Raw genomic sequence first — 24571 nt, forward strand, 5'->3', positions numbered from 1 at the left:
AGTTTCCCTTGTCCCCTCCCCACACAAAAACAGGTTTTACTCGAACATTTTTTTCTCAGCACAAGCCTGTAAACCATAGAGATTTATTAACTTTTCATTTATGGCAATTTTTTTATTTACGATTCTTTAAAATGAATTATGAAGCATGCTTAAATGTAATTTGTACATACGTACGAAACAAACAAAATTTTACAACTATATTCAAATGCAAATATAATTTTTCTACAGACTAAATGTATCTTTTGGTAACATGCTATGTTGAAATGTAAACATTTAGTATAAAATCAGTTGTTGAAAAAACGTAAACCTAAAATTATGACTGCAAAAAATTAATGAAGCAACAAGCTTGGGCAAGTTTTGTGCAACTGCTACATAAGAAAATGAAAGACTAAAGAAATATTTTATACTGAATGTTATATAGACATGCATGTCATCATACCTTAAAAAATTATATCCCTTGTATTCTGCTTATGAATTGACTTTATTAACACGAAGATACTCATATAATCTGAAAAATGATTGTGTAAATTTTATGCATATTTTAATCATTATTTTTCAGAGTTAAATAAAATATAATTCTGAATAATTAGCGAACATTATTATGCTTATACAAAAACACAGTATATGCCTCAATAAAATTTTGAAAGTTTACAATATTTACAAACTTGAGCCAATTTAAAACCTTTCATTGTGTGAAATAAATAGATAACGAAATGTAAGATAAATTTACTTGTAAAGCAAGTATGATATTTATAATTACTTATATTCTGTTAATAATATTTACTGCCCTGTAGAAATGTTTCTGAAATTTCTACAGGGCAGTTAACGGATCATGAAACCCAAATTTAGAATTTCTTATTTAATAGTTTAATTGTGTAGTGTTAGATAGGTAGCCCGTGCTTGCTGTTCGTGATTGTTAAAAACTGGCAGACATACAGCGCATGGTACTTAGCATTAGGACTCGAAGTAATCTCCATCAGCATTTCGCACCCATTGTTAATGCCTTAGCAATAAACCTTTTAAGATCTCAGATGCAGAAAATTCCATGAGTGTATGCCACCTCACTATTGACGGATTTCTCACAGAAGCCAATGTCCAGGGAATGGAACAGGTGGCAATTTGTGGGCATTATGTCTTCCAAACACAGTGCCTCCCCGCCAAGTTGCTGAATGGTATGCGTAGTCTTTCTTGTATGCGTGGTTGCATTGCCGTGAAATTAGAGCACACTGCCGTGAAATTAGAGCTATTAACTGATGCTAGTTTCTGATGAAATGCATGTCGCATCCGTTGCAAATACAGGTACTCAGTGATTGTGTGGCCTGGTGATAGTAGTTCATAATGCACCACATAGTGACTAGACCATCTAACATACGGCATGATCTTGTATAGATGCAGAGAGTAGTCTTGATGTATGAGGTACAGTGTCAGGTGGTTACAGCCAAAGTTTGGCACTCTTGGAAATGTTATACTGGGTCCATTTCTTTTATATACTGCTTGTAGTTCTATTTCAATATCACAGTGAACCTAAAAAAAGAGGACACTAATACACACTACGTAATATTATGCATAATCTAACATATTATTTTTCTGCTTTTTTTTATCACGATTCATGTTACCATTATAACTTATGATAATAAATATGTGATATTATTAAAATTATAGACCACAAAAATAACAAGAACATCATAATATATTAAATTTAATTAACAAAACATTATATATTCATTTTGATTGGTTATTTGGATACGGCAAGTACCTGAGGCTATCAGGTTAAGGATATGGATGCGTTCATGGGGAATTTTCTAAGGGAACCTGTTTTACATTCATATTCCACATGAGAAAAACTACGAAAAGCAAGCAGCCAACCCTTTTACATGGGTTTAAATCCAGGTCGAACTACCAGTATTATTCAGTCATCACATCATTACTGGTAGTGTTATATTCATTTTACTATCTTATAAATAACTGTGGATGTAGTAATAAATTCATAATGAAAAAGGAAGATACACTGAAGAACAATTTTGGTCTAATACTGGAGCCGAATATAAATTTATTTGATACATTCAAGGTTTTATTTAAAAAACATACTATTTCCTGATTGTTTCCCGAAACATGGTATTCCCACTGAAAAAGCGCAAAAAAGTAAGAGCCATGCGCCTTGTTGCCAAAAAGTATTTAAGTGGACACTTAGATATGCACATAGCATCCCTTCAAATGGCTCTTCACTCCTCCACACATTTTCACCAGTGGCGACTGTAGATTATGATCCCTCCTATGGGAATTTAAACGTTTTAGCGTGGCCGGTGAACTGCATACTGCAATTTTCATTGCTTTCGGGGAAATCTAGATTTATCTGCACACATACAGCGTATTGTGGCTTATTTAAAGGCATCATGTGCTTCTTCTCCATTTTTTTTGGGTGTCATTTTAGGATTTTGTTGACATGTTTGTGCAAGATACCGAGTTTGTGGAATTCTCCGCTGTTTTTTCCAGCGAAAGAAGATCGCTGTATACATGGAGAGAACAGCAGTACAAGAAACCGAGAAGAATGCGTGAAAAAGAAAACTAGAAAAGGCAAAAGTGTAGAAAAATAGGCAGCACAGACTGCATCTTTGAAACAGACGTAAAGATGCAGAAGGAAACGTTTCTCTCCAAAGTCGGCAAGCAATGACCGAGTTTTCGGTGGGGGTGCCAATAATCAGCAAGCACCAAAAAAAGTTATTAACATTAAGAATTTATTATTTAGTTATTAACTTAACTAACATTAAGTTTAAAAATAGAAATTATATAGTTTAATGAAGCTAAAAAAAGAGGATCTAGTTCTTGGAAAATTTTGCTTATCACACAGAGCAATGTGACTGCGAAAAGCACTTTTAGCTAAGTAAAAGAAATAACACATTTTCAAAATTGCAACAGTTTGTCAACAGTTTGTGGCAACACATTTTAAATATGTAACAGTTATGTGTTTTAAATATGTAACTGGAAGAGTACATTTTTAATATTGCAGCACTCTGAAGAAATAAAATAATAATAAAAAAAATAAACTGGAGCTATTTGTTACTAACAGTTACTAATACAAATCAAAAACTGATATTCTGAGAACTTAAAAACTGAATTTTTTTAGCTTTATTCCGGTTAACTTGAATGAGTATTAACATTTACATTGAAGTAACTATAAACATAATAGAAATATTTTAATTCAAATTTATTATACATTCAATACAACTTTTTTGTTGTATTCATGTATAGGCACAGGTTACATAAAATAATTCCAAAGTAGCTAAAGCCCAAATAGTCGTCTACTCGTTATTTGCATTAAAAAACTGATGTCTCGAAAACAGAATGTTGTTTTCGATGACTTCTTAAGTAAAATTAATAAACTAGAAATTCCAGAGTCTCTGCTTTGCACATTTATCTCGATTTCTTTCTTTTTTTTTTCTTTGTGTGTGTAGCATGCCTTTTTCTCTGAATCACCAATATAATGCTTTTTAAGAGTTAACCATATATGTCAATTTTCGTTGCCCTTGACCACAATAAAATTTACTGCAATATTAACAAAAGTATCCTAATAAAAACCTTTTATACTAATAAAATGCTGTACGAAAAAATAAAATTTAGCTTATATTTTAATTGATTAGTAATAATTTCTTATTTTTTTAAGCAGTCGAACTGTCTTTTGCAGAAAATTAAACCGATAAAAAAATAGTCCCAATTACACCTCTTAACTCCTTCAGAAAATACTTTAACCCTTTCCGGCACGCTACCTTTTAAAGTCGGAGTTTTGATAAAAAAAAAGTAGGCAGTCTAATTATGCCTAGAGGAGTACACAAGTAAAATTTTGTGAAGATAGCACTTATCGTTTTAATTCTGTGGGTGTGCCCAAAGTGGCACACTGATTGAATAGAACTTCGAAAAGAGTGCTGAAACGAACATTGTTGTGAATGAACTGAAGATGAGATGCGGAGAAACAAAGAATACAGACTCTCAGTTGTCTTAGATTATCGGTGAAACCGGTCTGGGCACACCTAGTGTTCGCCGTTTGATTTTAGACAAGATTTCAAGGTAAAAATTTTAAACTTATATAGAATAAGGAGATTAGCATACATTAAAAAAAAGCATAGAAATTTCTTTTCAAACAATTTCTTTTATACCCCCAAAAATCTGGAAGATTTCTTTGAAAAATGAGGGTCTTAAAAAACTAAACATGGCTAAAATATATGGACTGCTTTGTGTTGAGCTGCCATCTACTATAAATAAAGAATGTTCAGAGTAACCTATAGTAACCCATAAATCCTTTTTCATTCAATTTTTCTGAGCGTACAGAAGGAAATTTTTAGGTGTGTCTAGAACGGACACACTGTGCCGCAAAGGGTTAAATACGTGGTATTTATTAACAAATTCCATGCAAAGTTCATACTTTATGGGAAATACTATACATTACGTTACTTCTTAAAATCAGAAACCGTTCAGAAACCGTGAAAGTCATTTCTGTTCCATCTAAAACTTTGAAGAGACATGATTTATGAGGAGTATTGAAGGGGTTAAGAGTTCAATATGTTTGTCATTTCTGCCATGAAAAATACTACCAGTGTGGCAAATCAAAGATTTTAAACGATAGAAATTCAACAAGCTAACACTGCGTCTTTGCAGAACACAGATTGGGACAAAATGGGAATATGATGAGTTAAAAGAATTTATTCCCAGTTTTAGCAGAGAAAAGGTACATAATTTTTTAAATTCTAACTTTTGCTGCAGTTTGATGCTCAGCTGAATCAGCATTTAGTGCAATACCTCTAATTTTATAGCACTTTAGTAGCAATTTAACAGAGTATATAATGGAACAGGAATCATAACAGAGTGTATAATAAACATAACTGTTCAAGTTCAATATATATTATTATGTAAAATAACGAAAAGCAGAAAGTTTTTAAACACCAAATTTCGCCAAATAAACATACATTGAAACACAATATTTTACAGCATGGCTAAATAAAGAAAATTCAATGAATCTTCATCAAAAAATATTTCTTGTAAAAAGGAAAGCTCTGGTAGTATTTCAGAAAGGTTTTATTCAAACAACGCGATTTAACAAAGAAAAGTTTTAACAAAGCAACAAGAAAACTTACTAATTTAGCAAAATATTCCAAATGCGTTTTTTAAGGTAAAATTAAGGTAAATAACCTTAATTTTGCTCTTCTCCTCAGGAAAAATTTTTAAATCATCATTTATTCTTTAAAATCATCATCGCATTTTGCAGCGAACTTGGATATTAGGTGTACTTAATAAAAGTTAGCTGATGATAATTTGAAATTTCTCTCTTTTAATGATGATTTATAATGTACCGAAATTTTCTTCTAGGAAAACATTAAATCATGAATTTAATTTTACCAAATGTATTATGCGTGAATATAAATATTTTTACAGATATGCTGAATGCCACTCTGAAAAAGGATCTCTGTATATATTCTAGGGTCATTATACCCATGTAAAAAAAGGGATCCCCAAAGTGCTTATAGAAAGCATACAATATTGTATTTATGTTTACAGAAATACACATTAAGTTTTTCCTTAGGAATACTAGGGAATATCCTTTCAGAGTTCTGTTCAGCTGTATTAAATATAGTAGTAACAATAAAATGGTGATTTAGCATACTGCTTTGCTCGTTAAAAAATTATTGTGAACGGGTTTTAAGAACGGGTTTGTATGTTACATTTTATAAATACGCAAATTTTAATGCACGCACGTAAATAAAAGCAAATTTATGAAGAAGAATACACATACCTTACAACTATCAAACACTCTGTCGAACACATGCAAACCGCCGTCATTAAACTTCCAAAGCGTGGGAAAAATCAGACATGCGCTTAATGCTTTGCTTTGATTGGATACAACATATTACCTACAAATAATGAAAATTTGAACCATTGCCGAGGTTTTACTATAAGTAAAACTCTTAAAATTAAAATGAATAATACTTCGTACTTCTAACTTTGAACAATTTTAATGGTGTGTAAATATTATGTTAATTTTATGAACAGTTAAATTTTGAGTTAAAGTTCCTTTCCTATCAATTCTTAACTTGAACTTACACTTCCGGCCAGAACGTAGTTTTAGAATCACATCTGAATACATAATGAGGAAGAGCGGTATTTAGGTAAGAGCGGTAAGTTCTTCGTCTTGGGAGAGAGATACCAGGTATTCTGGCTGCACGCCTCCGCCTTTTTAGGCTACTCTCTCGTAAGCTATTATTACGTTCCGCCGTACTAGTCCTCATTTTACTAGCATTAATTATCTGTTGTTACTTAGTTACAAGTCTACTTATTAATTCTTGTGTTACATATATTTCGTTTCCTTATTTTTTGCATTTATCGTGTTTACTAGTAATTATACTTGTAATAACTTTCATGTACGAGTTTCTTTAAATTAGTATAAAATTACTTCTTAAATTTCATTGATAACTGATATAATCAACAACGCCTTGAAAGATTAAAATACTTTATAAAAATACAGTATAGATTCAAACTGCAAGAATGTGCCTGAAAATGAGGGTAAAACATATTAGTAATGAAGACATACAAGAAGAATCAGAATTTAACTCTGCCCTTGCAATTCGACGAAGACAAGTGAGACAATAATTGTCATGATGAATCAACTAATGTTAATTATCATGATGAATCAACCCAAATAAATGTAGAATTAATATATTTTCTATGGTTTTAGACAACAGGTATATTCCGTTAAATGAAATTTTTAAATGACTAAAACTAGACAGTGATAAATATGATTATTTAACGGTATGTTGGAATAAATAATGATAGTTCGCAAAAAATATTGCGTTTTTAATAATATGTTGGAAAAGGGTAGAAAGCGTTCTCATATAATGAAGTCAGACAGTAATAAATTTGTTTATTTCAAAATGTAAAATAAATAATGAAGATTTGGCAAAAAATGTTACATTTTTATTAATTTATTGAACAAGAGTAGAAAAGATATCCATAATATTGAAGTCCATCATGAGGCATGTGATCAGAGGGATAAGCTGCAACAAGAATAAATTAAACTCGAAATGCAATGTTCATAATCAAAAGTCAACTTGTACGTATGATCATGACACAACATAACATGTAAATCTTGCCTGACAAAAGAATTAAAATTCTACATGTGATCATAGAGACGTAAAAAATAAATAAATAAATTCCACAAAAATTACATAAGAGGTTTGCTTAAGTATAATTTTATTTCCTGTATATTATCTCAGAATCTCTTTTAACAGGGAAAAAAGTAAAAATTATAAACTACTGGAAACTTCTTTTTCGAATTCACAGGCCGACTCCGGAAACCATAGCGGCAGCCATGATCTCCAGAATTATAAAAGTGCGTTCGTTACTCATCAGTGCAAGAAATAAGTGAATCAATTGAAAACTATTTATTTGTATTTCTGAACAAAATATTGCAACAAATATATTTGTTTAGAGATATAAGCAGAGATATGTTTTAATGCCAATTACTTCTAATGCCTTATATAAAAATCTTTATTTATCGATTTCAAAATTTCTAATTCCAATTCTTTTGCATGTTAGCATCTGCATCCAGAATTAAATTTAAAGGTAACGATAAAATTTTGCGGCAACATATATACTTCAAGCTTGTCAATTTGATCAACCATCTGGAATCGGAAAATTTCCACTTTTTTTAAATTCGCTTTACCTGATAGAGAAACAATTAATCTATCACTAGTTCAGTTAACATCTGCCCTATCTTAAAACTCTCTGGTCTATAAACGTGTTAAATATTTTTAGTTAAGAATCACCTGGACTTAAGATAATATATAAAAAAGCAAATACATTGAAACACAACAAAACAGAATGAGAGTGACCTGTGGTCATTCTCCACTTGATAATATAAGAAATGTGACAACACATATTTTTATCATGATGTTCCACTCTTGCAGTAGGCGAGTATATGCTGCATTAATTTATTTGATATTTGATTTGCTCAAAACTATCGGAAATATAATATCAAACTTTATTAAAGACAAGATCTTGGTTTCAAGATATGCTTTCCGGTAACTCCACTCTATTTGTTTAATAAAATGATTTGGCCTTAGGCGAAATTAGAATTTAAGGATAAAATTAAATTTCTGTTACTTGAAATGATATAACAAATTAAATTTATAGTATAATAGATATGTTACCGTGAAAGACCGAAATTGGAGAATGTCGACTTTCACCGGAGAATGTCAACATTCACCAAATACGTCGGTGAAAGATCGAATATTTCTTTACATTCTTGTACATTCGGACCCTCACCGGTGTATGTCGACAATCACAGATATGCTCTGGTGTAGGTCGAAAAGAGAGGAGTATATGTACACGCTGCCATTCCAAAAGGAAGTGTTCCACAAATAAATGCAGTTGTAAAAGCAAGGGCCTCTTGTGCAATTCAAAGTGGCATAATAGTTTAAGTTGTTGCAATAAATAAGATTTGAATCACATAATTTGGTAAGTTTATAACTTATATTACTTTCGTTTCTCATTTTGAATGTACTGTGTGTTTTAAGTTCTTATGTTCTTAAGTTCTTATTCTGAGTCTCAAGTGCGTTTTTTCGCGAATGAATTACGGAGAAGGAAATATAATATTCTTATATGTTCAACATTCACCCATTAGTACATGGTGAATGTCGACATTTACCGGTATAAGTCAGAAATAAGAGTATTTGGAAAATATTTCGGACATACACCAAGCGACTATGCGAATGTTGACATTCACCGGTGAAAGTCGACATTCTCCAGATTTCAGCGTTTCACCGTAACAGATGTTATAAATAAAATTAAATTAGATAATTATTTAAATAACTATCTAATTTTCATTTTCCTGTGTTAGAGATATGAAAAAATTGAGAAATGAAAAGACAGAGTCAGTTAAAAATATAACAGCTTAATTAAACTTAAAACAAAATGAACGGTTAAAACAAAAGTACGGTACGTACTTTAAAAATGTTGCATTCTGAACATACCTCCTAATAGTTCAGACTCCTAACATGGAAACATGTGAAAAAATTTGACCCCCCCCCAAAAAAAACATTGTCATTTTTAATGATTTAAAATAGATATCTTAATACTTCTCTAATTTAATATTTAAAATATGTAATACTAATTAAAAGAGTTTTAAAATAGAATTTAAAATGAATTTCATTATTTATTCTGATGGAGTTTAATTAAAATATCTGCCTATGACACCTAAATTTAATTTATTATATCATTTCAAGTAACAGAAATTTAATTTTATCCTTAAATTCTAATTTCGCCTAAGGCCAAATCATTTGATTAAATAAACAGAGTGGAGTTACCGGAAAGCATATCTTGAAACCAAGATCTTGTCTTAATAAAGTTTGATATTATATTTCCGATAGTTTTGAGCAAATCAAATGTCAAATAAATTAATGCAGCATATACTCACCTACTGCAAGAGTGAAACATCATGATAAAAATATGTGTTGTCATATTTCTTATATTACCAAGTGGAGAATGACCACAGGTCACTCTCATTCTGTTTTGTTGTATTTCAATGTATTTGCATTTTTATATATTATCTTAAGTCCAGGTGATTCTTAACTAAAAATATTTAACACGTTTATAGGAAAGGAAGAAGCTTCAGAGTCTAGCCAATGAATGAGAATCGTGAAATGACAGCCGCGGCAGAAGAGGGAGGGATAAGGTTATCGTATTTCCTGTCAACACGTCAGAACACTGGGTAAACGACGGCACACATTTAAAGTGAACCTCACTACCCATCACGACGGAGTGATAATGTGGACAGTTATTGTTAGCATAACCGGTGAGCCCTTTTTCTTTTTTGAACCTAATCGAGAGTAAATAAATAAATAAATAAATCATGCCGTAAATGTAGTACCATCGGTAATTAAAAAATTATGCTTGATTCCATCTAGTACATGTAATGAATATGAAAAATATGGAATGATGAACAAAATAATTTTCCGTAAATTAACCTTTCTGTTTACCTCGCAAAAAATATATATATATATATATATATATATATATATATATATATATTACTGGTTTTTTTTTTCGCTTTGAGCATATTATTTAGTATATTATTTGGGTTTAAATTTCTATGTGTTGCTTTCTTGTTTTCCCATTTATGAAGCTTTTCATTCAAGAAATAAAGCTCTTAATAATGAATCATTTGTAAACAGTAATTTTAATACCTTAGAGAGACACAGTTTCAAATAAGTATGCAAAACTTATATTTTTATTTCAGACTGATCATGTACATATATCTCCTAATTAAACTAATCTCGTGGTTTCTTCATTAAAGTATGTTAAACTTCTAAAAGGAATTCTCAGACATATAAGATCTTAAAACCTACAAAATTTCAAAATATTATGAAAAACCAATTAAGTATACAGAAATTCCAGAAAATCTGACAAAAGTATTTAATTGTAACAGCTCTCATTGAAAGATACCAGTTTGATTGAAATCAGTGACTTCTAGGAAACTTCAAATCAGTGGCTTCTTGCAATTTGTATTGCATACATACTTTTTATATATTTACAATTTAGACATAATATAGGGAATATGCTAAACATATGTCTTTCGAAGCCCGAAATGAACCATGAAATGAACTGAGGTAAAGAAAGCAATTTATTCCGAGGAAACGTGACTGTAGTTCTGCTTAAAATATTTGTAAATTAATCAGTAGTCTTAAAATTTAGTCTGCATACTAAACAATATTTTATAAAGCACTAGAAATATCAGTTACAAAATTTTAATGAAATACATGGGAGAAAGACTCACAAACATATTTCTGCAATTTATATGAGAACAAATTTTTTTTAACAATTTGTGATAGTTTTAGCTAATTTGAAGCATGGTAATCTTTTATGTTGAGATGCGCTTCAAGACTTTCAGTGAAATCTGAGGTCTCTATTTTAGGCCATTTTTGCTTTTCAATGAATTTGAATATTTGAAAATATTAATTTGACGTTTAAAATCCTTGAAAGTAATATATTTCTCATTTTTACAGCTTTCGCATTTGGTTTTTCGTAAACTCACACCTGGCTGTAATTTGGTTGGTTTACGTACAATGATTCCGAAACAGATCACCGCGTCTAACCCAGAAAGTAATGAAATAGAAAAGCTGAAAGCTGTTGTTGAAAGAACAGTGGAGACATTTTCCACCGGTAAAGACAAGCAAGATGTGGATAGAGCTAGTTCCTCTTTTATGATTGATGATATTTTAGGGATTAAAAAGACCAAATCATATTCCTCTAAACTTTCTGATAACGCCAACTTAACAAAAGGCTGCCGCTTGGTGTCTTCCACTTCAGAATTTCAAGACATTTACCCTCATCATAAAGATGAGCAGCCTGTCCTCTCTTATAATCAGCTATCAGTCAGACCACCTATAAAGCCTACTCCTATGCTTCTTTCACCATTGCAAGTTATGAGGTTTGGCTTTTATTCGCCTACTGACATGTCACCTTCTCCTTCATGCTCCAGCCACAGTCAGAATGTTTTTACATTCCCCGGAAATGAACTCGGGGACCACACGGACGCTTTTAGCATAAGGAATGAGCAACTGCTTCGCTCAAGCATGTTCCGTCCACCAAATCTTTTAGAGTTCCCGAATCACGCTCCAAAATCATCAAATGCTTGCATTTCCCAAGCGTCAATTGTAACATTGTCTGTTCCTAATGTAGGTAAGTAGAAATTTCGATTTCTGTATAACAAATTATTTGCCGGTGTTTTCTTAGCTTTTACAAAAATTAATATAACATTTTCCTACTAATGTACTAAATATTTTATGAAAGGTAATATTCTTTAAGAAGGCGTACATTATTCCTAGTTGCTAACCTTGGAAATGTCTCTAATTTTTTAAACAGAGACATAAACTCTGAAACTCCTTAATTGCGAGAATGCCTTTGGAAGATAATTTTTGGCATGCTGTCATTTACCTTAAGTTCAGGTAATCTAGTTCTCAAACCGAATGAATCTGAAATGCCGTTTTGTATAAGTCTGATAAAATGCAATCTGTTCTTGGAAAGAATAGTTCTGGTAGCAGATGACAGGATTAGAAATTAATGAGGGAAAAAAAAAAAAAAAAAAAAAAAGATAGAAAACTAGAACAAGAGAAATAATTTTGAGAAAATAGCTCAAACTTTTATGAGGGTTCTTCTCGGAATTGAAAATCTAAGTACATTAAAAGCGATTTTTCCTCTGATGAGTTCTATGCTCTGTTTCGTGAAGCTAAATAATTTTTTCCCACGATTGTTTATAAAAGATATGAATCAAAAAGGAAACTTTTAACTCACATATATTTTAAGTATATGCTGCGGTAGTTGAGCTACGTAACCTTGAATTAAACAAAGATTTTCGTTTAACCACGCAATGCAAACAAAAATATTTAAATATAAGGAAATCCTGACGTGAATAAATATAAAGCTGCCTTTCAAAAAACCATTTTTTGAAATAAAATTCTTTCTAACTTATTAAAAAAGTAAAAAAAAGCAAGCTCTTTAGAAATTTTATTGATGTAAATTGAATGTAGATATCATAGAATAATTATAGTTTAATTAAACAAGTTTTGACAGCAAAAGAATATGCCATATTTTCAGAATGATCCAAATTCACCAAACTTTTTAAACATTTGCATGTCAGAAACTTTAAATGTATAGTAATACAATTAAGTAATAAACTTACGGGAATTATGTAGAAATGTATAAAATTATGGGTTTATTTTAAGGAATTTACTACGCAGGTTTTTTTAATGCAGGTTTTTTTCAATTACAATTATGTTCCTCGGCCTGGGCTTCATCTATATAAGAACGAAAAATACCTCGTAACAAATGATGAATATAACGGCCTTCATTATTGAACACTGCCTGAAAACGAGCTAAGACATATGGAAAGTAGATACAGCATTTTTTTTTAGTATTCGTTTATATATGACGACATAGAGCATCTTTCCCCACTGCTAACGACTTTAGGGAATCTCTGTAGACACGGGACTTCAAGTAGCTCCATAATAAAAAAGACACGATTTGATATATGATTCTGTGAAGCATCATTCATTCTGACAGTAATGGCCCAATATCCGTTTTAGCTAGAAGTTCAGAAAAAAGTTAAACAATATGGAGTAAAAAAGTTAAACAATATGGAGTAAAAAAGTTAAACAATATGGAGTAAAAAAGTTAAACAATATGAGAATAAAAGTTAAGTAATATGGAAGAGTAACGCAAAACACAGTGATTGTCTTTCCTCCAAAATAAGAATAAAGTTGTTTTGTAGCTAGGTCAGCATAATCCACGCTTTTGATACGGAAAGTTCAAAATGAAACAGTATATCCAGGTATTAAAACAAAATGTTGAATATTTTCTTCTGCTGCTTGAGAAAGGGCAAAGAATTTTTACCTATTTGTTTTGATTGTATTATTTTTATTATGTTATTTTTACTGAAAATTTTTTCTGTTCCAGTTTTGATGTATGTGCTTTCTGTTAGAGCACTGATAACCAAAATTTTGATTTAATTATTTAATTATTATAACTTTGGTTATTTAATTAATTTCGCAGCATACTGTATGAATTTAAAAAAGCATCTAAAGGAGATTTTATGAGCCTTCATTATGTCAAGGTATACTCCGACTAAATCAGTGAGAAAATATCGTTATTTAAATATACATTAATATTAGGAATTACCAAACGAGGTTTATTAACTTGCCAATCAAAGTGCCTATTATATTGATACTATTTTTATTTTTAAAATTAATGCAAATAATATTGCAAATGATGTTGAAACTGGTTAAGTTATACAGAATATTCCTAAGTGCAGCTTTGAGAGAAGAATTTTAGTTATGATATTATTATAATAGTAAGCTACAAGACATTTCTTTTCATTACTGTATATGATATATAAAAATTATTTAATTTTCCTAAATCTTACCTTCGACTTCGCACATAAAAAATTACTGAATTAATCACGCTATTTTTAATAAAAAAAAAGGTTTCTTGATTTTGAAGTTTAATAAAATGAATACTAGTACTAATACTACTACTGATAATAAGGATAATAACACTTTCATAATGATACGAAAAATGAGGAGGAATCATGGTAAGATATTTTATCATACTTGTGCTCAGCATCTAATGAACGGTAGAAAGTTTTAAAGTCTCAGAATTGCAATGCTTAAAATATTAAAGTAAGATTTCTCTGAAAGAAACATCATATCGTAATTGAGCATACGTCGTATTTTGAAGAAAAGTAATGTTGATGCTAGGTTTGGATTAGTATCTCAAGAAGAATCACAAAGCTGAATTAGGTGAGAATAATTTATGACTTTTGGCCTGATAAATTAGTTTTATGCAAACATAAATAGAAGTGCAAAATAAAATGGTTTAACATTTTGCTGTACTGTAGCTCGTGAAATAAATTAATTTTAAGAAGCTTAAAATTACATATTTAATGCTAATAAATCTAAGTAAGTTTTTAAAAGGAAAGTCGTAAATGTCTGGATATGTCCTTTTAGAATTTCAGAATGTATTATGCACGTCGTTTTCTTGTACGTGATAAAATACGAATGTATATTCGCATTTACTCAGTCTCGTATGAGATGAAACTAAGCGGAATTGATTTTTTTTCCTAAACAGGTGATTCACAATAACGTCCACAAGGCTAGAAATTATTTCTGAATTTTGCAGTAACTGATCATTTTAAGATTCTTTTAATATAATTGAGCTATTCAGTATCAGATACATTTTCCACCTTCCAACTTGTATAAGGTAAAAGAGGTAATGTTTTCTGTCCTATATCTCGATAATGAGTTTTCAATGAAAAAAACACGAATTAGGAGGCCAACAACGCGTTTTTGCTGTTTTTACGATGATATCTGTGTGTCTGTATGTGTGTCGTCCACGATAACTCTTAAATCAAGCTCTCCAAAAGTCCCATTTTTCGTATATAAGCTTTTTGCATTAATACGAAGAGCCAGTTAGACTCTGTGTAAAACTGGATAACCGGAAGTTGTACTTTACTCGAAGACCATAAAGGTCTGTTTACACAAGCTGGTCTTTGATCCCAAGAACCGTGCATAAACTTGATGGCGCTAAAAAAAAAAAAAAAAAAAAAATCGATGTAGCTAGCACATAACCTTCCGCCAATTCCAAGTTTTAAATAACAACGAGCTTTAAGTAAAGTGTTTATTTAAAGCTTGTCGCTATTAAAACATGGAATGGGTTGATCCTTTGTAAATAAAACCTAAAATGTTTACTGTTGTTTGGTTTTTGGTGTTCTAAAGAGTAATACGTAGTAAAAAATGTGCTTGCTTACCAAAGGAACGTACTTGAACTAACTGAAACGTATGTTTTAATGGTATTTTCCATGAGATTAACAAAAGAGATGAAGAGGGCATACCAATCTATGACATGTGAGAAAATGTAAGATGGTTAAGAGATGATTAATTTGACTGGAATAAACTGCTGCGTTATGTCAGTAGAGCTTACTTAGCCATTACATTAGGTCGGCAGGTACTTGGCTGCAAGAATTTCATACCTAACTTCATAGTAAATTCTATGGATACTAATTATAATGACTCCCGTTTTGGCCTTCGGCAGCTACATTTCATGCCAAAGTTCCATGCTTCAAATCGCCGCACCACGCGGGCGAGAATGACAGCTACTTGTCACGTCGATAAGCAGCACGATACACACACAGCGCGATTATATATAGCACTGGGCTTTTCATCTATTCGGCACTGCACAAACCAAAGAAGGAATGCAAATTTCCCAAATTTTTCTGCAAGCAAAGTTAAAAAAAAAAAAAAAAAAATCCTCTTAATTTCATTTTAAAATAATTCCTAATAATTTTTCGGGTAAACCACAATAAGCAATTATGTCTATGATTTAAGAATAATGAAGAAATTTTGAGGTGGCCAGCACATTTCCATGTTAAGATATGGATGGTTTATTTTATTTGATTATGGCAAAACACATGAGGGAGGTATGTCCTCATGGAGGGTTTTCTAAAGGAAATTGACTCACGCTATCATCCCACATAGGAAAACCCCGAAAAAACCCATGCAGCCAATCGTTTCGCTTAGAATGGATACCATGTCGAGCTACCACGTCTCAGCGACGTGACCTCTCGGCTACTAGCGGTTTGGTTTCGTTTATTTAATTATGGCAAAGTACACTAGGGCTATCTGCCTAAGGGGAATGACTTCGTAGAGGATTTTCTGAGGGATACTGACTCGTATACATGTTACACAAGAGGAAAACCATGAAAACGCTCTTGTAGCCAGTCCGTTTGCCTGGATTCGAACCCTGGACCGAAATACCAGTGTTGTGCAGCGACTACCGCTCGGCCGCTGGTGGGCAAGGCTAGTGGTGGGCTGTTAAGACATGGAACTATCAGTATAACAACGAGCTTCAAGTAAACTATGCGTTCCGATTCATTGTTTGTAAATATAATCTAATTTGTTTATAAATGCTATGGCTCAATACTAATTACAAACATTACCCTTTTTTTTATCACTATGTTTTTCCATACAGTGGAAAATAATACCTATATGAGTTCAGGTACACATTCGCTCTCATGCTTATGTTTGAAAATGTCGCATTGAGAAATAAACAATTCTCTAGTATATCATCTGTATGTATAGTGTTTCGGATTGACAAATCAAATGATTTAACAATCACAAAATTTTTTATAGCAGCATACATTTAGAATTCCCGATAGAATTCCAGTCTTTTCTCAGTTCATGATACCCAAGATCAGTTTCCTTAATAAGATGATTTTTTAATTTAACTTAATTTATTAAAGATCACATTCTTTGCGCTTTAGCCGTATAAAACGTAACAGTAAAATCACAAAAGTCTTTAAAATCAGCATATCTTTAGTATTCTAAATAGAGTGTTAAGTTTTGCCATACATTTTTTTATATTCGCTATACTATTCATATTTGCTGTATGATTTCTTTAAAAATAATGCATAGCGATAACATTTGGTGGCAGCATCCTTTTATTTGAAAAGTGATTCGGCACAAGAGTAAAACGAGGTTTGAATTTGAGAATGAAAAAAATTTGAGGTTTGAGGCTAATTAATTGCTTCATAAAGAGACCTCGTCTTCATAATGAGCTTGTTCTCGTTGCATTTGGCCTAATTCCAAGAATACATTTAAAGCTTATAAATGCAAATTGTTTTGAACCCCATATCAACCACAAGAGTTCATATCTAAAACGGTTTTTATCTTATTAAGAATACTGAATACTGATATCATAAACTGAGAAAAGACTAAAAAAGAAAAATATAGTAACACTTAATACTGTGTCGAAAATTCCAAAGATATGCTGCTTTAAAACATTTTGTGATTGTAAAGTCATTGATTTGTGAATCCGAAACACTATATTTCGATCAATTTGACATTTTCAAATGAAAGCATGAGAACGGATGTGTACATGAGCATATAATAATTATTGGTGTCCACTGTGTCGGAGAATAGAATAATAAGAAACAGAGCAGATTTTATAATTAATATTGAGCCATAGATTTTATAAAAAAATTACACTCTATTTACAAACTATTAATCGGAAGTTTACTTAAAGCTCGTCGCTGTATAACCAATTTCATGTCTTGAAAGCCCGCCAGTGGCAGAGAGATAAAATCGTTGAGCCCTGGTAGCTTGACTTGGGATCGATTCTAAGTGAACGTTCTGGCTGCATAGTTTTCGTGGCTCTGCCTATGTGTAACGTGGGCACAAGTTAGTTTCCTTTAGAAAATCCTCCATGAAGGCATACCGCCCGTCAGACAAATAGCCCTAGTGTGCTTTGCCATAATCAAGTAAACCAAACGATCTCTGTTTTAATATGGATTGGTGGGAGGTTATATGCTGGCCAGCTCAGAATTTCTTCATTTCTAATAACTATACTTAATAACGAGAAATTCTTAAATCATAAACATGGTTGCTTCTTCAGGCTTGCCAGAAAGACGAGTGGGAATTTATTCTATATGAAATTGAATGAATTTTTTACCTTTGCTTGCAGTATGGTATGAGTTAATGCGAGTAAAATTAAAGATATGCTCTTTTCACGCGGCTTTAAAACAGCATAATTTATAACTCCAATCTGTTTAATTTCTGATCCAATCCGTGGCTGAGTGGTTGACACCACTCAATGCTGAGTTCGATCCCAGGCGAACGGACTGGCTGCAAGGCTGAATTCCATGGCTTTCCGTATGTGTGACACGAATGCAAACGAATTTCCCCTAAAATTTTCTCCTAACAGATTTTCCACGAAGGCATCCCTCCTCTTAAGCAGACATCTCTCATGTGCTTTACTGTATGCAAAATTTCAGACTTCACTTTAAACAGAAAATTATTTGTAAAATAAACTAGACTTAATTTTCGCATAAATAAACTGCGATTTTATGCTTGAAGGTTTCACTTGAATTCAACTTGCTAGCATAAAATGTGAAACATTTTACTTACTCTTGTATTTGTCAAATCTAAAATTTTCAGACATATGGAGGGCGCGGAGTGTTGTGTTCATGTCCGAAATAAACAATTCGCTCTTGGAATCGTGAAAATATTTAGTTCTCAAAGGAAAGTACTATTTAAAGTTTTGAAACGATAATGGGCAATTCAAATTATTACTTTGTACTCCAAAATCCAATCCCAAAGTAAAACAATCCATGTTATTAGTTTTTAATGCATCTGAGTTTGTACTAATGCATTATAATTTTTATTTATACCATTTTAAGTACGCATTAGTATAGACTCAGAAATCAGAGCCATATGAAGAGGCGTTGAATTCCCGTGCATTGATGACAAGGAAGTGAACGACAACTTTCAGCGTAGAATACGCGAGAGTTTCGGAAGGAAAGAGACTGACGACTAACGGAAGCCATTCTTGTCCAGAAGAATATACGCGCTTTCGTCAGTTCCGCGAACGGAAAGCTCTTTTTCAGTTCCTATTACCCTTATCCGAAAGATTTGCGTGAGCCGGCTGAAACAACCAGCACGTGAGGAATCAAGAAAGGTCTTCAGCCAGTCGAAAGGGCTTAAGCATGCCCTTTGACCTAATGTCGGTTTTCAGCGCCTTAGCACTTTTAGATTATATAAAGCACTGAAAGTGAAAAAAGAGGCTTATATTGAGTTTATTAAAAACTGCTTTTGTAATGTAGCTCTGCATTCTTCAAAGGTAGTCTCAAGGAGTTGTTTTTTGTATCCAAATTGCGGATAAAATAAAGGTCTAAGACAGACGAATATGTGAATTTGATTGAAAATATAAATTAGCATCTATATAGACCAAAAGTGTCATTCCCTTGATCTGATGCAATCAGCTTGTACTTTGTTTGTAGTAAGCATAAAAAATTTGAGTAAAGATGGTGCTACTTAAACTGAGAAGAGTGAGGTTGTTTAAAACACAATGGGCCTAAATAATATCTAAAACACAAGAACATGAATATCTAAAACATATAAATATTTAAACATACAACGGGAAATTCAAATTATTTTGAAAGTGGTTTTAACTTAGTTAAAAACTGGGCTTTGCAATTTAAAATATTCAAAGAGATAGTATATTTTTATTTAATTTCAAATATCATAGTCTGAGCGGATATGTCAACGCATGCTCAGAATCAGCCTGCAAATCTCCTACTTCTAGCTCTCACTGATACGGCAATCGATTTTGGGTATCATGCAAGTGAGTAATGGTATCTAATTCAACTGCGGTGCAGTGAGTAGAGCTAAAGCACTATCTTAAAATACTCTTCCGAAATTTAGTAAAGTTTGTCTTAATTTTAAAGGTAAAACCCACAATTCTGTGATATTCAATAGGCTCTACATGTACGCGGTTACAAATAATGTTTTGATCAAATATCAAATATAGACTAAGGATATTAATAACTGCGACTTAAATTATTTTCACTGTCCTCCTTTTCCGTTCTCTAATAGTCTTTTATGCTTTCTGTATGAATAATAAATTTATTTCTATTAATATTTCTGATTAAACTGCTGTACTATATAACAATAATATTTCATACTATTCAACGGATTTTTCAGAATGTATTTTTTTAACTCTGATTAATTTGTTTGAATACATCCAGAGGAATACGCCCTTCTCCATATGAAATTTTCCTTACGAATGCCTCATTTTGGCTTACCGCCAATTCGAAGCTAGACATGCGGTGAAGATGACTTCAGTGAAAGTTTTAGTTTTTGCGCTTTTTCTCCGTTGCAGAAGCAGTTAACTTCCTATAATACACCTGAGGAGCGTTTCTAGTGACGAGAGAAATGAATTAGCGTTGGGTTGCTCCATGAATCTCCGGGAAATACGTAATCGGCAGATGTATCCCTTCGTTTAAGAAAAGTAAGGAACAGAGAAAGAATTCTAACAATCAAGCAAAGTATTTAATTCAAGGTTTTAAACAAAGTACTTACTGCAGGAGGGGTGGTTCTATAAATAAGGTCATCCAAATCAAATCTCCGTACTTTTAGTAACAACCGAGAAAGAATTTAAGACATTTTTATGTGCATGCAGTTGCAACTCGAAGTATCTCCTTCTGCATCAATTAACGCTCAAATTTATTATTAACAGGTAGTTTAAATTTGGTTTTTATCTTCTACCCAGGGCTGTACGAAAAATATGCTAGTCACATGGACTTGTATCTTTAAGATATGGCGGATTCATACCCTTAGATTTGCACTCTGCTGAGCTTTTCACTACCATAAAAGAATCAGATAGTGTATTTTAAATCTCCTTGCCAGTCTGTTCCAGTCTGCCAGTGGTACAACAGTCTGTTCAGGAAATCCAATATCTTTCATGATTTAAAGTTTCGTTTGGCTCTAAAACTCATAATGAAATTTTCCTTAGTTATCCATGGTTAGTAGTAGCATGAACTTGAATCTACGTTTGTTTACCTGTGGAATGGATGGCCTTTTCTCCCTTTGTTCAGGTCTTAATTTTGTTTGATCTTTTTCTGGTGGTCGGTCTGTGTTTCAGAGAAAGTTATTGTATGTAACTGTCTCTTCAGAAATCCCCAAGTATAGCTATTTGATTTGGAATTAATTTGTGAAAGACCCATTTTGCATTCTTCTTAACCATTTTCAGGTTTTCATTACAATAGTAACGGAATCTAGGGATTCCATTAAGAGACGACAAAGGCATCATAGGCCAAAGTCTGATTCCTTTTTTCGAATGGATAGATATTTTTTGCTTCTGTCCATTTTTTTTACTTTCAAATTCAGATTTGTGTTCTTCTCCTCAATGCTCAGCCAAATGTTATTTTTCTCTTTGGAAGTACGGAACTGGTCATATATGGTGACATAAATAAGGCCTTCAAGACCATAACTTTAACCATAAATGTTTTCTAGCTACAGAAATTATTTCAATAATTAAAGTTTGATTATGTCACCGTGCTGACGCTGAGGGAATTTTTATTTTAAATTCGCATGAGTATCTGCAACAGAAGAAATAAAAAGTGGACAGATATCTAATAATATGAATAGCCAACTGACCTTGAAACATAAGATCATAGCATTCTCACGCTGTATATAAATTTTAAAGACTGGCTGGTTTAATGCAGATGGCATAATACCCAACCGTTTTAAAATATCCGGAAGAGGAAAATAAAATATTGTAAAAGAATTGTTTGCTAATCTTGTGTATAAGAAAACTAATGAGTCATCTGTCTAGCCCCATCAGTTTTCTGGTATCAGAAAAGTGCCTTAGAATCAAAATTCTAGGCTTATGCTATCAAAACGTAGCAATAAAGATTAATAAAAAAGTAAAGCTTAGTTTAATGTTGAACTCTCTTAATACAAATTCGAAAGTTATTACTGAAAGTTTAGTCAGATATCTTAATGCAGCAAGAACTGCAGCTCATGACTAAAACATTTTGCTTATATATGTTAAAATATAATTTAATTCACATGTCATAAAATAACAGAAAGAAGTGCGGTTTTTTAATCTTCTATGGTAATGCACATATAATTTAATACTAGGGTATTAAAAGAATTTAGTTTCTGTTTTGCGTAATGAAATTCGGAAACCTCGATCAGTCGCGGGCCAAAAGGTGTAAAACTGGTGAGAGAGGATTAATTGTGAGAGATTTAGTTATTTAATCATTTCAGCCATTCTACCTTCCATCTTTACGAAACGATCCTGCAGCAAGAACGTCCCTTAACAGTTTAAACTGACAATACTTTCTAAGAGAACTGAATTAATGAATGTAAGTCTTTTTTCAACATTTGAATTAATAATTCAATTATAAATGTTTCTGAAATTTTCGATTTTTTTTTTTGCCCCGCTCAGGAGGAGTTTTAATTTTTGCTCATTAAAGAAAGATTTTATGGCTTTTTTAACTTGTGATTCCTTTTTATAATTAAGGTAGAGGATTTTTTAGTCAAACGCCTTACTAGATTTTTTTTTTAACATTTAATGCGCATATATCAAAAGACTGCACTTAAAGTCGTTTTTAAATATACGTGGGCACATCTATCGTAAAGTGTAACTGGATGAGGAGTAAAATGTTCTGATTTATTATATGCTTAGTGTGAAAGCTGCTTAGACCTGAGAAAAAGATACGAACATTTTCTTCTCTTTGGATAAGTGCATACATTAGTTTTCTGTTTGTCGCAATGCGAACATAGTAAAACCATTTTTTTTCCATAAAATGGGCAAGCAAAAGCACTTTGACTCCACCCCCCCCCTAATAGCATCGTAATAGGTTAAATTTTTTTTAGCGGCAGGAAATTGCCACTTCCTGCGAAAAGAAGCATCTAATGTGTTGATCTCCGTTACCAATCAAAAACTTTAACTCTACAAAATCGAAAGCTTTCTCCCTCATTTCTCTTTTCAACAAATATTTACGTCTAGATAAACGTGCTGCTTTTTAGATAAGTTGCTCCCTAAGGAGTACGGATTTTTGCCACTGAAACGTTGTGAGTCAACTTTGTAATCTTCTCCCAATATACACTCTTGCATCAAATTAATGAGAACAGATGGGCGGCAGTTCATTTCGATATCGTTGGGAGTTTTTCGAGCACTTTGGCACGGATGACATTGATGTGCCACTTTATCGACGGACATCATTTGGTATAAAGTGTAGGTATTGTACAAGAATAAATTTTACTTTTATATAAAGCGTTTTAAATAGATTACTTTGGGGCCTTTCGGGAGAAAAAAATCCGAAGATTATCACATTGGATTTTGGGGGAAGGAATAGTAAATAATTAAGGAATTAAACACAGTAAAAATAGGCATTAATTTTCATTTCCACCATGGGTTGAATTTCGGATCTATCGAGTTACCATTCGAGTTGACGAAGGTTATTATCATTGCCTCTAGGTTTCTTCCTGATTGCACTACACTGAATGTTCTCACAAAAACGTGTTTTTCAATTAATGATGAAAGTAAAATATGATGTCGAAATTTTTATCCACATCAATGAGAACAAGAAGTTTAGATGTGTACAGTATATTAGATTTTAGGAAAAGAAAACATGAAAAATCCGGATGTGCTACCACTTACTTCACGAAGGCGCAGAGTGAAGGCAAAAATTTACTAAGAATTCGAAATATGAACGCTATTTATAATTTTTTTGCAGGATAGAATGCTGTAATTATAAAGTATTTGAGTACTTGCCTTCGAACGGGGTTCTGAATCCTTTTTTGCACATCATATAAATCAGTGCTTAGTTGTACTTCTGACCGAAATATTGAACGGAGATTTATTTTCTTCTACCGTAACCTCTTGTCATGGATATGCAGGGTTAAAGCTGTAAGGTTAAATGTAATTGACTCTTAAAACTACACTTTGTTTAACCTACCTATGATACACAGTGTCTTCCTGGTCGGTGCACATGTTAGTGACTCTGGCTGCCGTACCGATGTGCATCCTGGAAAAGGCAAGAATGTTTGTAAACATACAATATCTGAGAGGCATGAGACACTTAAAATACTGATAGCCGATATTCTTTTCGAGTGGCTTGGTATTAGGAGAAGAAGGGTGGGAGACTCTCGGACCATCCCACGGGGTGTTTTCCATCAAAGTTGGGGAGAAGTTGCACAGTTAATGCGGTGGGAAAATACCTGTATGACCAATGGTGAAATTCTGGTGTTTCGTTCACTAGTACCTGTACTTGTGGTATGGATTACTTATTGCATTCTCATTTTATCTTGAGGTCTAGTAATCTAAGAATCACGAGCAATGAATAAAAATTTATCAACACTGTGACTCGAAATAGCACAACTAAAACATAACAAAATTTATCCGCTGCTATTTTAGGGGGGTCTTGTCCAAATACAAACAATTACGAATTCGAGAGTTCACCGAAATCAGCTCGACAAAATGGTGAGGGACTTACGGAATAAATAGGTTTCCACAAAGCTTTTTAAATTCCGCATTCGTCCGCTATTTAAATATCACATTATTTTCATTCCAGTGCCGTAAGAAAGAAAAGTAACAGGAAAAGATTAACATAAAAATGGAGTGTTGCTTAAAATAAGGCATCCAAAGCTACTTTTAATCATAAATACGTAATACTTTAGATATGAAG

At 32.3% G+C, this 24571-nt stretch overlaps 1 protein-coding gene across 1 annotated transcript in view; it reads left to right on the forward strand.

The window, feature by feature from the left end:
* Nucleotides 1-9689: 9689 nt before the first annotated feature.
* Nucleotides 9690-24571, forward strand: part of LOC118188156 (uncharacterized) — a 43783-nt gene continuing 28901 nt past the window's right edge. Inside the window, exons 1-2 of the mRNA XM_035358528.2 lie at nt 9690-9838; nt 11049-11724. Of these exons, the coding sequence (XP_035214419.1) occupies nt 11109-11724 (616 nt within the window). The 5' untranslated portion in view covers nt 9690-9838; nt 11049-11108. The remainder of the gene's footprint in view (nt 9839-11048; nt 11725-24571) is intronic.

Source organism: Stegodyphus dumicola, chromosome X1 (assembly GCF_044657685.1).
Source record: "Stegodyphus dumicola isolate Sdum_Otavi_A_Nest chromosome X1, ASM4465768v1".
Taxonomy (NCBI): domain Eukaryota; kingdom Metazoa; phylum Arthropoda; class Arachnida; order Araneae; family Eresidae; genus Stegodyphus; species Stegodyphus dumicola.